Here is an 18,164-nt window from a genome sequence, read left to right as displayed (position 1 = left end):
GCCAGGCGAATTGAACGTGGAGCCAATATCCGCAAAGACGCTGTAAGGAACTATAAATTTAAACCACCATGAACCAAACCTGTTAAACGACATGAAGCTTAACATCCAAAATCCGACGCTACCACTGGCATTCCATGATACGAGCTTAAGTAACATCCATAAATTTGACGCTTTCATCTGAATACTAAGGTACGGCAATGAATTCGATGCTTCCATTGGCATACTAATACGAGCTTAAGTAACATCCCAATTTGAGCTCCATTGGCATACTAAATACGAGCTTAAGACATCCTAATTTTGAGGCTTCCACCTGGCAAAATATAGTATTCAAACAACCATAATCCAAGAAACTATTTCCTTTCTGCTGCCAACATATTGGTTGATTTAAGTCTGAAGTCTCTTTGGAACGCGGAGGAGGTCCACGAAATAGGTACGTGGAGTGCAGTCGTCGTTGCGGCACCAATTCAAGGAGTGCAGGGTCGCGATCTGCAGAGAAGCTGCAGGAAAGAGCAAAGACTGTGAAACTTGGAAGCTAGCCAACTTTGTCAAGGGTTTTACGTCATTGAAGTGCTGACAGGGGAGTAGGGGTCGCAGGTTCAGGAAGCGATGCATAAATAAAGACAAAAGCAGTATAAGTCTTGGCAATGAATATATAAATAACTTAGCAGAACTGATCAGTTTAGAATGTTTGAGATAAAGGGAATAAAGTTGCTTTTAAAGAACAAATCTGAGAAAGTGAAATCAAGTAGTGAGTTAAAAGAGAAGGTTCTATTTGTGTATTCACCGCACCATAGAAAGCCATCAGAAGCACAGATTCCAACAGAGAATCGACAGTGAAATATGGAACCTGCACGTAATCTTAACACCAAAACTTTCTATGCACCAATAGTAAGAGAGAAGTAACCTTTTGTCATTTCCGAGGGGGGACCTTTTAGGGCACCTTTTAGAAGGCAATCGAGGAGCAGGTGAGGACCAAGGACCAAGGAGATTCGTAGATGAGGAAGGTTGACATCTCACGTAGCAATGGACTGCAATGGCGGCGACTGCAATGGACTGCAGCTCGGCTGGTTTTGATGCTTTGTACTTGAAATAAGCGGTTCTCAAAGAGGTGGACAACAAAAGCACAGACTACTGAAATATCAATTGGCAAAGGGGTGTCTGGATATTGCACAGGAAGAACAGTTTGAGATCCATGAGGGATCGTAGGGCAAAAACCAAAGAATTTGATCGTTCTTCTACTGAACTTGATTATAAATATTTTTTACTTGTATGGAGACATTAATTAAAAGTTCCTCTAATGGAGGGCTGGTGAAAAACAGACAGACCAGCAACCCTCAAGGACTGGGATTGGATGTCTCTGGACTTTTCTACTAATGACTAGTAAACTAAGGTCACTGTAAAGCTGGAAACAACCCTGTAGTACTGAATAAACTACTCTATATCTCACATTAGCAAATTAAAACTAGACATTATGTAATTTATTCCACCAATGTATGAGCAAGACAGTACATGTGTGAGAATGAGAAAAAAACTTCTCCTGTGGAACGGAGAAGTTACGAAAAGAATTGGTAAAGAAAACAGTCTGTCCTGCTGTTCATTGAAACCATTGGCACCTGAGCAAATAAGTGGCACAAATCCTCAGTTTTTGCTCAATCCTCTGCAAAATATTGCTGAGCTGGAAGAGTTTCAGGTTTGAGTTCAAGTTTTCCCCTCATCCAGTGTCTGAGGATGCCTAAATTGGTCGGCATGGTCAGTACTTCTCCATGAGAACCAGTTTTTAAATTCTGTGTAATCCATCCAAAAAAACAAATTTTTCTGTAAATGGATTACCAAACAGTCTCGTGTCTTAAATTGTGCATTCTATAAAGGTTGTTCATGTGCTATAAAAAACATTTTTAAATTTTAAATGGGTAAAAGTGGGCTGCATTTGCACAGTGATTAGCATCCTTGACTTACAGGGAGAAGGGCCTGGTTCTAATCCCTGCTGGGTCCTTTCTGTGTGGAGTTTGCATGTTCTCCCCATGTGTAGGAAGTTCTACAGGCAGTCCGGCTTCCTTCCAAAGTCCAAAAACAGGCTTCAGAGGTTTATTGGTCAATTTAAAGTGTCTCTGGATCTGTGTATGAGGGAGTCCTTGTGTGGCCCTGTGACAGACTGGTGGCCTGTTCAGGGTGTACCCCACCTCTTGCCAACAGTAGCTGGGGCTGACTCTGGCAACCCTGTGACCCCAAAATATAGCAAGTTAAGAAAATGGATGGATGGATAGGTGAGAAGTCAAGTTTTTTCTTGTCCCATGCATACAAAAAACCTTTGATTCTCTTTTTAGTAGAGTATAAAGAACCTCTCATATCTTTAAATATAGGTACCCCCAAAATAAAAACGCATTCCCTTTCCTTCTCTGCAAAAAGGTTAGGTATAGTTTTTTTTAAATGATATAAAGTCAATGAATAAGTAATTTAATGCACAATTTTTCAAGAACTTAAGCAGGACCATAGTACTGTTTGCCCTTGTTGATAAACACTTTATTACAGTTTTTCTCAAATGCTACAACCCATTTCACGAACGTGTCCTCCATTTTCATAAATGTCTAAACACAACACCCTTTTCTAAAGCTACATGAACACAACCACACCTTCTCACTTCAAAACTCAGACTTTCACAGCAAAAGAGCAGCTCAAAGCTTTCATAAATGTAAACACTATACACATCATTACACACTACAGTAAAACAATTAAAATGACAATGCTTAATTTGTGAGAAGGTTCTTTGTTTCACTATTGCTAATGATTTTTTTTAGAAACTTTACAGTAATGGACGTTCTTAGATTAGGCATTTAGATTTGTGAGTTGGGAAAATTGTATTGTGAGTTGTATAAATCTATAGTAAATTGTACGGTGGCCCAGAAGGGTCACAACACAACACATTAACTTACCTCACAACACATTAACTCAAAACACAACACAATGAATTACCTCACAACACATTAACTCACAACACAACACATTAACTTACCACACAACACATTAACTCACAACACAACACAATTGATTTTTGAGTTTTGATTCTATTGATTTATTTCAAGCATTGTAGTCAAAGCAATAAAGAATTTACACATATCTATCAAACTCATTACAGAAATGATGAAATGCATAGATTAAAAAGACAGAAAATAAAACAAAACAAAAACCTCACTTGAATCACATTTGCTTAATTAAATACAGTGATCATTAACTAAACAATAACTCACAACCAGTAGCGGTTTTAGGCACAGGCTATACGGGCGATGGCCCGGGGCGCAAAAAGGAAGAGGGGCGGCGCCGGCGGCTCAGCCCTTGTAAAATAATTTCTGCAACACTATTGGTTTACTTATGTCACAGAGTTTGTAACAGCCTGAAACCTGGCGGTGCCCGCAGCTGCTCTCTCCTGTCTTTGAGAAGCAGACGCAAATGTGTGTGAAGAAGGAGAAGGGAGGGGGCACGGGGTGAAGGGTGCAGGCTGGCTGAGAGGTGAGCACAAAAAGCGCCGCCGGGTTTGTGCATGCGCAAAACCTGACTGGATCATCTTCAAATGGGGGTGACGGTCGCGGGCTGCGGTTCAGTGCTTGATGAAAAAATAAAAATAAAAACTGCGACAGCGCCGCCGTGTAGCGAATTGGCGCCCCTAGGTGCAGCTGCACGCGATCCTGCTGGAAATGTGTGAAGAAGGGGGGTGGGGGGGGCAGCGGGGATACACTTCAACTGTTGGTTGCTTCCAAGTGAAGTGGCCAGTTGGGGGACAAGGGCGGGGGGTGGAATCTACTTTATAAAACTTTTTTAAAAGTCAGTTATACGGTGACATTTTATTACTTATTTTTGGGGTTTTATTTATATGAAATGCCCAAATAAAAAATGGAAACACAAAACAATGTTGTCACTAATGCGACAGTTGGTTTAGTGGACGGAGTTGATGCCTTCGTGAGGACATTTATTGCTAAATTACGGTGGCCGAGAAGTGCAAGACACGCTCACATTTAAGATACAGCAACAGCAAATACCAGTAGAAACTAACAAATCACGAAACACAACAGCAAATACTGAAACACAACAGCAAATCATGAAACACAACAGCAAATACTGAAACACAACAGCAAATACTGAAACACAACAGCAAATCACGAAACACAACAGCAAATCACGAAACACAACAGAACATACGGAAACACAACAGCAAATACGGAAACACAACAGCAAATACGGAAACAAAACAGCAAATCATGAAACACAACATCAAGAACTGAAACACAACAGCAAATCACGAAACACAACAGCAAATCATGAAAATTACAGTTCTGAAACAAATACCGAATTACAAAAAAATAACCCCGTTACAAATGACCGAAACCAGAAAAACAACAATGAAAGCAAAGACACGGCTTCTAACAAAAATGGACGTTATATAAAACTAATTGTGTCTGATTTTTTAAATGTTATTAATTACTGTTTTCTTTATGTGGACATTTTAAAAACATGAAACAGTCCTGAAGCATTCTTGTTAGAGTGGTCTTAACGGAGAGGGAATACCTTTAATACCGGAAAAGCAAAAACTTTACCTTGCCAAACGTTGTTGTAATTTTTATTGTAGTAATACAATTGAAGAAATGCTTTTGGACTGTCTCATGTATTGAAAATGTCCACATAAAAAAGACAGTAATAAGGAAATGTAAAAAATAATACACAATTAGTTTTATATTACGTCACTTCTAGGATTCAGGACGTTCCGTTTCTGTTAGACGCCGATTTCCGCTTTCCTTGTTGTGTTTCTGGATTTGTTCATTTGTATCGAGATTGTTTTTGTAATTCAGTATTTGTTAATTTTCACCCGAAATTGCTTTTGTGTTTCAGGACTCTGTCATTTGTTCCGTGGTTTGTTGTTGTGTTTCAGTATTTGTTAATTTGTTCCGAAATTGTTATTAATGCTTTGCAATTTATTAGTTTGGGATTTATTGTTGGTTGTGTCCTAAATATAAATGTGTCTTGCACCTCCCGGCCACCGTAGATTTCAAGATTTGCTGTTGTGTTTCAGTATTTGCTGTTGTGCTTCAGTGTTCCGGTTCCGGGTTACAGCAGCAGGACGCGTGGCGTGCCTCTCTGCGAATACAACTATCTTCAAATTACTTAAAAGGTTGATTTTCTCCAAAAAAGAGAGCTGACCATGCCCCCAAAGAAACCTCTTGACATTATTCAAGAGACGCTGAAAAGTTTTATGGAACAAGTGTCGGCTAAGCTAACGTCACTTTGGGAAATGATGGAAGAGTTCCGAAGATTTCGGGCTCAAAACGAGCAGCGAGAAAACCGGGTCGAGATTCTGGAGAAAAGACTGGACGATGTGGAACAGCAAGTAAGGATGAATAATGTCATTCTCACTGGAGAACCATTCAAGCCTCGAGCGAAGCTGAATGCAGCAGGAGCTAGCACTGCTAATGCTAGCGCTAGCGTAGCTAGCAGTGCTAATACGGAGATCGGTGCAGAGTCTTTGATACAGCAAATACATTCATTTCTCACATCTAAAGGGATTTCCCTGGATCTCAATACCATCGAGACCTGCCACCTGCTCCCCAGGAGAAAGGAGACGGATAAACCAACGATCCTCATCAGGTTTGTGAATCACAAACACAAGCTAGCTTTGATGACCCAAAGGAAACAACTGAAAGGTTCGGCTGCTTATCTGAACGACCATCTGACCAGAAGGAATGCTGAAATCTCAAAACATGCACGGCTTCTCAGGAAGCGTAAGCAGATTGAGAACACTTGGGTTAAAGGCTGCAGGATTTACGTCAAACCGCTCGGTCCAGAGGACCGGTCCAAGGTTCTGGTTGTGAGCACCATGAAGGACTTTGAAAAGTGTTTGATCACGGTCGTCTGAAGCAACATGGAGTAATAAACCAAAGAGCCAAATAATTTCAAGAAATATGACACGTGGATTCATCACTTTCTCTGTATGTCTGACGTAACCTGAATAACAGCAGAGTTCTGACCTGCAGACAACTTGACCTCAACTTTCACCGTCGCTGATATCAGCTGAAGAAGGATATGGACCTGAATCTAATGTCTGCAGACATAACATCGAAGAGAACTATTGACTGTTTTGAACCCAGAAGATCAGCTGTTATCAGTAAAAGAAGAAATACCAACCTTGGACAATCGACAGTTATGGACCCTTTTTATTTTTCCCCTACAGCATTTCTTTATTATATATAAAAAAAAAAAAAAAAAAAAATATTAAAAAAAGTAAAACAAATGATTAATCACTTATTGAAAATTGTTAAATTGATTGACTTTTAATGATATTACTTTACTTTCTCCAAAAATTGATAAATTGATTCAAAAATCTTTCCTAATGTAGCATAATTTTGCACATGTTTTTAACTTTTGATACTTGATGAAATTTTGCTATGAAAATTCCTGAAACAGTGTTGTGTCTACTTTACTGATATAGTATTATGTTTTATTCATATGAATGGCTTTTATAAGTAATCTGCATATATTTCAGATGACTGGTCTGCATTTGCCATGTTGATTTCTAAAATAGTTATTTTTGACGTAATACTTAAGTAATTCATCTTTGTCATGTGCTTTATCGATAACTTATGATTTTTAATTCTGTCTGATAAAAACTGGGAACCGGATATTGATAAATCATGTAATAAAATGGTTACAGTATAACGGGGTGGGATTATATAAGTTCGCTTCCTTCCACTCCCTTTCAAGCAATATTTATTAATATGTCTACTTATCCTAAGTTTGATTAGTTACTGTATGAATGTATAACTGATGTTTATATTGCTGTTGTGTATTATTTCTACTGAATTGCTTGAAATAAACCATTTCAAATCAAATCAAATCAATTTGCTGTTGTGTTTCGTGATTTGCTTTTGTGTAGAGAGCTTGTTCAGGACTTGTTCAACGACTCTAAGTCTCCTTGAGTTTATCACTTTCATATCTGACAAGGATCTATCAGAAATATATCCCAACTTTTGGACTGCTCTCAGGATTGCACTCACCTTGCCAGTCACTGTGGCTCAAGCGGAGAGGAGCTTTTCAAAACTCAAGTTGATCAAGTCATACCTAAGGTCAACAGTGTCTTAGGAGTGACTCACTAACCTTGCCGTTGTTAGTATCAATCATTCAGTGGGGGAGCAGATTTCATATGATGATGTTATTGACGAGTTTGCATCAAGGAAGGCTAGAAAGGTTAGATTTTTGTTAGTGTGTTCTGTTCTTAGTGCAATGGTGCTGCAGTTATATTTATTTTAGCGTGTTATTTGTGTGATAAGAGATTTGTGCTTTATAATATTTATTTTAAATTAGTTTTTCAATATAGGGTTTGATTTAATATTTTTCTTCTTAACTGTATTTTTGCCATACTTATGGTCTTTTATTTTTTAATGTGGTATGATAACTGTTTTAATGCGGTGCAGAATTCTGAGCCTGAGCCGGGGGTGTCCGTGTCCCTGGGGGGTGGGTTCTGGTCCTTGCCCCTGAGTGCTGGGCCTCACCAAATTTCCAACAGTGGCCGAGTCTGGTTGGGCCAAGTTTACAAACCCCCTTGTGGGCCTCCTTTTCTCCTGGGTGCCCCCCTCCTGGGCGGGGACGGCTGGCCCCTGCCTTGCTGCTTGCTGGACCAGCCGTGGGCCGGGTAGGTGGCTGCCTGGAGCGCGGAGCGGGTCTCCCTTGGGAGTACCTGGCGTGGGGCGGGGGATGCCCAGAACTTCTGGGTGGTGATGGGGTGCTCGTCTGGGGCTGTGGGCACTCTTCTCGGGTGGGGCCCGGCGTTGGGCCCTCCCGGCGCAGCGAGGGGAGCTGCTCTCCTGGTTGGGCTGGGGCTGCGCTGTCTGTCCCCCCGTGCCTCCCTGCTCTCTGGCTCTGGGGGCCCCGTGGTGGTCCTGCTGGCCCTGGCCTGGGCGGCAGATGTGATCACCCGGGGGCGGTTGTTCTGCGGCGGGGGTCTTGGTGTGGGGGTGGCTGGGAACTCTCCCTCCTTCTTTTCACATTCCACCATCCATTTTAGAAGAACATAAACACTCACCTAACCCTTGTGCTATCTTAGATTACCCCACCCTTACATTGACGTGTTCTCCCTACCATGACAAAGGTGGATAAAGGTGGAAAGATTTCATGTAAGCCATGGACACCAGTGAAAATCACAAATCATTGAAGAAAAAAGGTCCAGAGCATTGTCTAGTGGGTCTAGATGACCCAACTCCCAAAGTTTAAGTGCCTAGGATAGCACAATGGTTAAGCACAGGTGTTAGCTCACCTTTGCACTAATATTTTGTGTGATTGAATGAAATATTTCACACTAGTTGGTTTGAAAGCATAAGTATGTGTGTGTGAACACTATCTTTACTGTGTACATGTTGACATGTGGACATCTTTGCAGCCAACAGGTGTGTTTATAACATTTGAGTGTGTGTGTGGAAAGGCCCTGCCCCTTCTAGATTTGTATTACATCTAAACCTCACCGAAATGATAAACACCCAGCAACTTGTTGCTTTATGCTGCTTCATGGTTTTACCCCCCCCCCCTTAAAATCACCCTTCTACCCCCCCCCCCCCCCCCCTTCCCGTATCTAACATCAATCTAAAAAAAGAAAAATGGTCGGTTTTCCGCCCAATTTGACGGTTTTGGACCCAAGGACAGCATCCCAGTGGACAAGCCCCCACAAGCCAATAGCCACACAAAGAGTAGTATTACCCCACCCCCCACCCCCACCCCCCGTGGGCCAGGAACCTCAGTGATGGCTCTTTGCCAATGATGTTACAGCTTCTTTGCCTTCATTTCTGCAGGTTGAATGCCCTGATAATGGTGGCCACGGTGAACCTACTAAAGTTTGGACAAACTCTTAGTTCTTCTTCACCCATTGTCATGCTATGGACAATGACATGGTCAAAGACTGTTGCTCGCATCTCGTCTGTAATGATGGTGCGAGGTTAGCTTGCTCTCCCTCCTGGACCTCCTTCTCTCCCTTGTTGGCCTGCTCCTCTTCCTCCTCTGATTTGAACTCCTCTTCCTCATTGGCCTGCTTCTCTTCTTCGATGGCCAGCTCTTCTCCCTCCTCTGACTCGAATTCCACTTCCCCTGACTCATCCTTTATCCATTGTATTTGTTTGAAATCTTCATTAAACTGTGCTCTCTGAACTTCTTTTTATAAATGTGGTCACAGCATTAGAAACAAGTGTCTTCAATTTTGAGTTGTTGTGAGTAATGAATGACGTCAGGTGTGTTCATTGTGTTCAAATATTGCTGACTGTGGCAAGCATTTTGCATCACATGAGCTTTCATTTGAGAACATGAGCAGAGTCCTTTTGCAACTTGTGTTTTAGCAAAGAACAATGTGTCAAGATTTATGAGAATGGAGGATTGTGTTTTGTGAAGTGTGTATTTATGTGAAATGTGTTTATGCCATTGGAAAATGATGGCTAGATTTAGTAAATGTGTTTGGACAATTGGTCATTTGGTTTAAGGGACTGGCCTTTGTGTTTTAGCATTTGAGAAGAACTGTAATAAATTTATGACTGTTTTTTTTCAGATATGGAGTCATAAAAGGTACTCTGATATCGTAGTCAATTGAGAAACTGCATTATTATTGCAACCTTGTAAAAGAATGTTGTTGAAAAAAAATGCAAAGAAAGTATAAAACAGTCAAATGCAAAGAAGTTTTTTGAATGCTTTTTTTAATTGCTCAGTTGATTAATAATACAGTTTTATTACCCCCCCCCCCTCAATAAGACATATACAGAAATAATTTAGTAAAATCTGCTAAAGAAGAAAATGCTTACAAATAACTAGAATGACAGTACACTGACATTTCCGACAAGCAATAAATACCTGATTTAAAGGCAGTGCACATTCTTTCAAAACTGCTTTGATCCTGCAAAAGCAACATATTTAAAATTATTTACTCACTTAATCTCTTTTTTATGGATGTAGCTTCAAAATAAATATTTGAAAAAAGCAAAGAGAACAGTTACTCTAAGATGTTGTCTGGGAATTCCAGGCATCCCTGTTTTTAGCATCAGTTGTTTGAGTTATGTTGTAGTCTACATCCAAATCTAAACTCCTGTTCTCTTTCAGAGTGCACAATGCCTCTAGATAGTTAACTGCAAAGCCCTTTTAAATAAGAAATAAATATTTTGTTCACTTTCATTGATATATGTGCATTTTTCAATGAAATAGCTTTCATTCTCAAAACAAAAAAATAATACATAATGTGAACTTTTTTTATCACAGAGAACTGATTAGTAATATAAATAGCATATGATATTAAATCTAAAAAATACTGTTAATTTGTCGTGATTTCTGACTGATTGCATTCATCCCTTTACCATATGCTGCAGTTGCAAAATTCACAACACACATATTTTCTTCTGCTCTTTTGTATACATTTCAAAAAAAGACTGTGGGATAAGTTGGTTGAAGTCAAAGCTTTGGTTCTATATGCTGATAAGCATCTGTGCTACAGCGAGCACAGTCAGTGAAAAGAAGGCCAATGTGCCCATGGTGGGTTGTGGAGGGCTGCTTGATGTTGTTGTTGACTCTGAAACAATTGAATAAAAGATCCTTTGGTTAATTCAGATGATTCTTAAGGCCTAATATTCTTTAAATTTAAAGAAACAGCACTAAAGTCTGTATGATGATATTTTGATCCTACATTTTTATAGTTTTCCCATTAGTTCCCCAAAAAAGTTTTTAAACATTTACATAAAGAATATTGTTGTTACTTACCCACAGATGCACTGCCTTTTATGAAATCTAAGACTGAGCTTTGCAGTTGAGTTTCAAACAGTCGATTAGTCGTGGCTGCATCTGGAACTAACGTTTTAGAGTAAATAAGATACCCGTCTATAACCGTGGATCCACTCCTGTAGTAAAAAATACATAGAAATTCTTTAATATACCTAGTCAAATGACATTTAAACAGTTGTTTCTGTAATAACTTACGTGAATGAATTAATAATGAACCGTTTGAAGGCTGATGGGTTCAGCAATTTGCCAATTCTGTTAATCTGAAAGACAGTGAAAGTGTCAGACATGTATGCAAATACTTTAAAACAAAGAGAGAAAACAAGAAATTGCCTGTTTTCTTTTGTTTACTAAAATTAGGTTTTTTTTATTAGTATTTGGCAGTTTGCAATAGGAGAAAGTTGCACTTTGCTGGATTATTACCTCAGTGATAACTTCTAAAGCTAAAGCCTTGTAAGCTGCTGAATCTTTGTTGGCATAATCTGGGTTAAACACTCTGACAAGACGAAATTTAAGCCTAAGGGTTCCCTCTGTGGAAGTTGGAGGGTCTGTTGCTGGTGTGGTTGCTGTAGTAGAAGTGGTGGAAGACGCTGTGGTTGCAGAAGTGTTTGCAGTAGCAGGGACAGTTGTTGAGTTTGTTGTAGCTGGGAGAGATGTTGAGTTTGTTGCAGCAGGGACAGTTATTGAGTTTGTTGCAGCCGGGACAGCTGTTGAGTTTGTTGCAGCCGGGACAGTTGTTGTAGTTGTGGGATCAATGTAGTTGGCTGCATCAAAAACAATATGTCAGTTTTTACAGATATAAAATGTGGAGGCATACAATTCATTAAATTACAAATGAAACATGAAAAAAGTCAGCCGGTTTTCTTGCATACGTACTTGCATTAACACTGCCAGCTGAAATGTTCAGGCCGGTGTTGTTGCTGGTAAGTTCAGTGTTAAGTACTGTTGTTGCATTTGCCAGTGTGGGAATTGAGCTGTTATCTCTAAACACCAAACCCATTTCAGGGAGCACTGATCCACTCCTGTGATAAAACAGAGAAGAAGTCACTTTTTGAAATTTAAACAAAGACCAAATGATTTATTAAACAATGAAATATATTTAAAATACATAGATTTGTATGTAAAAGCATGCACTCTTACCGGAACGCAATGACATAAGAACGAAGGAAAAAGACTCCATAGATTCTTCTGCACACAATGTTAACCTAAAACAAAATGTCATGGAAAATAATGAAGAAACGTATAATGTATATATAAAAGAATAATAGTGTAGGGAAAAAAAACTGTACCTGGATGATCACTACTTGAGCAAGTTGTTTAAATCTCACAGAGTTCCTATCCCCAAGATCTGATGTAAATGCGTCAAGAAGACGGAAGGAAATACTCAAGGCTCGTTCATTGCCTGTGGGAGGATCTGTTGGGAGAACAGTTGTGGGTGCAACAGTTGTAGGGGTGGTCACATCAGGTTGGGTGGTGACTGGTTTAGTAGTTGGAATTGGAGTAGTCTGAACCGATGCTCCACTTGTGGCAATGGTTGACGGTGCTGTATGAAGAATGGCAGAGAAGAATAAAATATTAAAATCTTAAATATGTTCATGAATAAGGAATGGCCAATGTTCAAAAGATATTTGTTCAACTGAAAAATGAATATACTGTATAGAAAAAGGGGGGTCTGCTTTATTCATTTTTTAAAATAGCCCATGTTACCTGGTGAAAGTGTAGTAGATGTGGTTCCAGATACAGTAGTTTGGACTTGGAAGGTTGTATTTTGCTCTGGTGATGTTTTTGTAGTTGATGTTGAAGTTGTAGTATTTGGTGGGGGAGTTGCAGTGACTGGTGGGGAAGTTGCACCGGATAGTGTTGGAGAAGTGTTGACGATTGTTGTGGACACTGTAATGTTTGAAGAAGTTGCAGTGACTGGTGGGGAAGTTGCAGCGGTTGGTGTTGGAGTGGTGCTCACAAACAGGGAAGATGCTGTAACATTTGGTGAAGTTGCAGTGACTGGTGGGGAAGTTGTAGCAGTTGGTGTTGGAGTTGTGCTCACAAACAGGGAAGATGCTGTAACATTTGGTAAAGTTGCAGTTACAGGAGTTGAATTTGAAACGACTGGAGGTGAAGTTGCAGTGACTGGAGGTAAAGTTGCAGTGACTAGAGGTGAAATTGCAGTGACTGTAGATGAAGTGGATGTTGCTGTTGGTGAATTTGAAGTTACTGGAGGTGAGGTTGCAGTGACTGGAGGTGAAGTTGCAGCGGTTGGTGTTGGAGTTGTGCTTACAAACAGGGAAGATGCTGTAACATTTGGTGAAGTTGCAGTGACTAGAGTAGAAGTTGCAGTGACTGTAGATGAAATTGATGTTGCTGTTGGTGAATTTGAAGTAACTGGAGGTGAGGTCGCAGTGACTGAAGGTGAAGATGAAGTGACTGGAGATGGAGTTGCAGTGACTGGAGGTGAAGTTGAAGTTGCTGTTGGTGAATTTGAAGTGATTGGAGCTGAGGTTGCAGTGACTGGAAGTGAAGTTGCAGTTTTTGTTGGTGAATTTGAAGTGACTGGAGGTGATGTTGCAGTGAATGGAGGTGATGTTACAGTGGCTGTTGGTGAATTTGAAGTGACTGGAGTTGAAGTTACAGTGACTGTAGATGAAGTTGAAGTTACTGTTGGTGAAGATGAAGTAACTGGAGATGAAGTTGCAGTGACTGGAAGTGAAGTTGCAGTTGTTGTTGGTGAATTTGAAGTGACTGGAGGTGAGGTTGCAGTGAATGGAGATAATGTTGCAGTGACAGGAAGTGAAGTTGCAGTGACTGTAGATGAAGTTGAAGTTGCTGTTGTTGAAGATGAAGTTGCTGTTGGAGAAGATGAAGTAACTGGAGGTGAGGTTGCAGTGACTGAAGGTGAAGATGAAGTGACTTGAGATGAAGTTGCAGTGACTGGAGGGGAAGTTGCAGTGGATGTTGGTGAAGATGAAGTAACTGGAGATGAAGTTGCAGTGACTGGAGGTGAAGTTGCAGTTTCTGTTGGTGAATTTGAAGTGACTGGAGATGAAGTTGCAGTGAATGGAGGTGAAGTTGCAGTGACTGGAGGTGAAGTAGTGGTGTCTGAAAGTGAAGTTGCAGTGACTGTAGGTGAATTTGAAGTGACTGGAGGTGAGGTATCAGTAATTGATGAAGTGTTCTCAGTAGATGATATTTTGCTTAGTGTTGGCAAAACTAGAGTGAAAGCAAATTGGTTAATTTAAAATGTGGTGTTCAGTTTAAATAAGTTCAATGTTGGAGTGATTCTTAATGAAGTTTTACTTGTTGGTGTTGTGTTGGCTGATGCTGTAGGTGCAGTGACTGATGATAAAGTTGCACTAACTGTAAGTAAAGTTGCAATAACTACTGGTTAATTAAATAAAATTGTGCTTTACATTTTTCCCATTAAAATATTCCTCTGATGTCACATGTCAAATTTTCTGGAAAAAGTTATTCTAGCGCTGTATGATATCACCTTAAAAAGTCTATTTAATGCCAAAGAAAAAGAGTTTAATTGTCTAAATTTTATTACCTGCTGTGGGTGTTGTAGCCGAGACAGTTGGTGTGGTTGTTGTAGTTGTGGGATCAATGTAGTTGGCTGCATCAAAAACAATATGTCAGTTTTTACAGATATAAAATGTGGAGGCATACAATTCATTAGATTACAAATGAAACATGAAAAAAGTCAGCCGGTGTTCTTGCATACATACTTGCATTAACACTGCCAGCTGAAATGTTCAGGCCGGTGTTGTTGCTGGTAAGTTCAGTGTTAAGTACTGTTGTTGCATTTTCCAGTGTGGGAATTGAGCTGTTGTCTCTAAATACCAATCCCATTTCAGGGAGTACTGATCCACTCCTGTGATAAAACAGAGAAGAAGTCACTTTTTGAAATGTAAGCAAAGACCAAATGATTTATTAAACAATAAACTATATTTAAAATACATAGATTTTAATGTAAAAGCATGCACTCTTACCGGAACGCAATGACATAAGAACGAAGGAAAAAGACTCCATAGATTCTTCTGCACACAATGTTAACCTAAAACAAAATGTCATGGAAAATAATGAATACACGTATTATGTATATATAAAAGAATAATAGTGTAGGGAAAAAAAAACTGTACCTGGATGATCAATACTTGAGCAAGTTGTTTAAATCTCGCAGAGTTCCTATCCCCAAGATCTGATGTAAATGTGTCAAGAAGACGGAAGGAAATACTCAAGGCTCGTTCATTGCCTGTGGGAGGATCTGTTGGGAGAACGGTTGTGGGTGCAACAGTTGTAGGGGTGGTCACATCAGGTTGGGTGGTGACTGGTTTAGTTGTTGGAATTGGAGTAGTCTGAACCGATGCTCCACTTGTAGCAATGGTTGACGGTGCTGTATGAAGAATGGCAGAGAAGAATAAAATATTAAAATCTTAAATATGTTCATGAATAAGGAATGGCAAATGTTCAAAAGATATTCCTTCAAATGAAAAATGAATATACTGTGTAGAAAAAAGGGGGTCTGCTTTATTCATTTTTTAAAATAGCCCATGTTACCTGGTGAAAGTGTAGTAGATGTGGTTCCAGATACAGTAGTTTGGACTTGGAAGGTTGTATTTTGCTCTGGTGATGTTTTTGTAGTTGATGTTGAAGTTGTAGTATTTGGTGGGGGAGTTGCAGTGACTGGTGGGGAAGTTGCACCGGATAGTGTTGGAGAAGTGTTGACGATTGTTGTGGACACTGTAATGTTTGAAGAAGTTGCAGTGACTGGTGGGGAAGTTGCAGCGGTTGGTGTTGGAGTGGTGCTCACAAACAGGGAAGATGCTGTAACATTTGGTGAAGTTGCAGTTACAGGAGTTGAAGTAAAAACGACTGGAGGTGAAGTTGTAGTGACTGTAGACGAAGTTAAAGTAACTGTTGGTGAATTTGAAATGACTGGAGGTGAAGTTGCAGTGACTGAAGATGAATTGGAAGTGACTGGAGATGAAGTTGCAGTGACTGGAGATGAAGTTGCAGTAACTGTAGGTGAAGTTAAATTTACTGTTGGTGAATTTGAACTGACTGGAGATGAAGTTTCAGTGAATGCAGGGGAAGTTAGAGTGACTGGAGGTGAAGTTGCAGTGCCTGGAGGTGAAGTTGCAGTAACTGTAGGTGAAGTTAAATTTACTGTTGGTGAATTTGAACTGACTGGAGATGAAGTTTCAGTGAATGCAGGGGAAGTTAGAGTGACTGGAAGTGAAGTTGCAGTGCCTGGAGGTGAAGTTGCAGTAACTGTAGTTGAAGTTAAATTTACTGTTGGTGAATTTGAAGTGAGTGGAGATGAAGTTGCAGTGTCTGAAGGTGAATTTGAAGTCACTGTAGATGAAGTAGCAGTGAATGGAGGTGAAGTTAAAGTTACTGTTGGTGAATTTGAAGTAACTGGAGATGAATTTACAGTGAATGGAGAGGAAGTTGTATTGACTGGAGATGAAGTTGCGGTGACTGGAAGTGATGTTGCGGTGAATGGATGTGAAGTTGTAATGGATGGAGATGAAGTTGCAGTGACTGTAGGTGAAGTTAAAGTTATTGTTGGTGAATTTGAAGTGACTGGAGATGTAGTTGCAGTGAATGCAGGGGAAGTTGTAGTGACTGAAGGTGAATTTGAAGTCACTGGAGATGTAGTTGCAGTGACTGGAGATGAAGTCGTAGTGACTGAAGGTGAATTTGAAGTCACTGGAGATGAAGTTGCAGTGACTGTAGGCAAGGTTGTAGTGACTGTTGGTGAATTTGAAGTCACTGGAGATGAAGTTGCAGTGAATGCAGGGGAAGTTTCAGTGACTGGAGGGGAAGTTGCAGAGACTGAAGGTGAATTTGAAGTGACTGGAGATGAAGTTGCAGTGAATGCAGAGGAAGTTGTAGTGACTGTAGATGAAGTTTCGGTGACTGGAAGTGTTGTTGCGGTGAATGGATGTGAAGTTATAGTGGATGGAGCTGAAGTTGGAGTGTCTGGAGGTGAAGTTGCAGTGGATGGAGATGAAGTTGCATTGACTGTAGGTGAAGTTAAAGTTATTGTTGGTGAATTTGAAGTGACTGGAGGTGAAGGTGCAGTGAATGTAGGGGAAGTTTCAGTGACTGAATGTGAATTTGAAGTGACTGGAGATGAAGTTGCAGTGGCTGAAGGAGAATTTGAAGTGACTGGAGATGAAGTTGCAGTGAATGCAGGGGAAGTTGCAGTGACTGAAGGTGAATTTGAAGTCACTGGAGATGTAGTTGCAGTGACTGGAGATGAAGTTGTAGTGACTGAAGGTGAATTTGAAGTCACTGGAGATAAAGTTGCAGTGACTGTAGGCAAGGTTGTAGTGACTGTTGGTGAATTTGAAGTCACTGGAGATGAAGTTGCAGTGAATGCAGGGGAAGTTGAAGGGACTGGAGGTGAACTTGCGCTGGATGGAGGTGAAGTTGCAGTGACTGGAAATGATGCTTCAGTGAATGTAGAGGAAGTTGCAGTGACTGAAGGTGAATTTGAAGTGACTGGAGGTGAAGTTGCAGTGACTGGAGGTGAAGTTGCGGTGACTGGAGGTGAAGTTGCAGTGAATGCAGAGGAAGTTGTAGTGACTGGAGATGAAGTTTCGGTGACTGGAAGTGGTGTTGCAGTGACTGAATGTGAATTTGAAGTGACTGGAGATGAAGTTGCAGTGGCTGAAGGAGAATTTGAAGTGACTGGAGATGAAGTTGCAGTGAATGCAGGGGAAGTTGCAGTGACTGAAGGTGAATTTGAAGTGACTGGAGATGTAGTTGCAGTGAATTCAGGGGAAGTTGCAGTGACTGAAGGTGAATTTGAAGTCACTGGAGATGAAGTTGCAGTGAATGCAGGGGAAGTTTCAGTGACTGGAGATAAAGTTGCGGTGACTTTAAGTGATGTTGGATTGGATGGAGGTGAAGATGAAGTGTCAGGAGGTGAAGTTGCAGTGACTGGAGGTGAAGTTGAAGGGACTGGAGGTGAACTTGCAGTGGATGGAGGTGAAGTTGCAGTGACTGGAAGTGAATTTGAAGGGACTGAAGATAAAGTGAATGCAGGGGACGTTCCAGTGACTGGAGATGATGTTGCAGTGAATGTGGAGGAAGTTGCAGTGACTGAAGGTGAATTTGAAGTGACTGGAGGTGAAGTTGCAGTGACTGGAGGTGAAGTTGCGGTGACTGGAGGTGAAGTTGCAGTGACTGGAAGTGAGGTAGCAGTAATTGTTGAAGTGTTCTCAGTAGATGATGTTTTGCTTAGTGTTGGCAAAACTAGTGGTGAAAACAAATTGGTTAATTCAAAATGTGGTGTTCAGTTTAAATAAGTTCAGTGTTCCACATGTTGCAGTTCTGTAAATCCTGTTATAAGCAGTTTGTATATTATAAAAGAACAAGAC

At 40.4% G+C, this 18,164-nt stretch overlaps 1 protein-coding gene across 29 annotated transcripts in view; it reads right to left on the bottom strand.

Annotated features, from left to right (window-relative positions):
- Window positions 1–9,693: 9,693 nt before the first annotated feature.
- LOC105358519 (uncharacterized threonine-rich GPI-anchored glycoprotein PJ4664.02-like) overlaps window positions 9,694–18,164 on the bottom strand; it is a 44,178-nt gene continuing 35,707 nt past the window's right edge. For 19 of the 29 annotated variants that reach the window (XM_023956829.1, XM_023956916.1, XM_023956925.1 and 16 more), the window contains 13 exons: window positions 15,331–18,039; window positions 14,913–15,166; window positions 14,763–14,827; window positions 14,499–14,644; window positions 14,321–14,386; window positions 12,487–13,872; window positions 12,069–12,322; window positions 11,920–11,984; window positions 11,656–11,801; window positions 11,203–11,543; window positions 10,978–11,042; window positions 10,762–10,898; window positions 9,694–10,573 (listed from right to left, as the gene is read on the bottom strand). In XM_023956829.1, coding sequence (XP_023812597.1) covers window positions 10,470–10,573; window positions 10,762–10,898; window positions 10,978–11,042; window positions 11,203–11,543; window positions 11,656–11,801; window positions 11,920–11,984; window positions 12,069–12,322; window positions 12,487–13,872; window positions 14,321–14,386; window positions 14,499–14,644; window positions 14,763–14,827; window positions 14,913–15,166; window positions 15,331–18,039 — 5,738 coding nt within the window. In that variant the 3' untranslated portion in view covers window positions 9,694–10,469. The other 10 variants (XM_023956852.1, XM_023956868.1, XM_023956886.1 and 7 more) reach the window with 10 other exon arrangements.

Source organism: Oryzias latipes, chromosome 1 (assembly GCF_002234675.1).
Source record: "Oryzias latipes chromosome 1, ASM223467v1".
Taxonomy (NCBI): domain Eukaryota; kingdom Metazoa; phylum Chordata; class Actinopteri; order Beloniformes; family Adrianichthyidae; genus Oryzias; species Oryzias latipes.
This window is presented reverse-complemented; position numbering and strand designations above follow the sequence as displayed.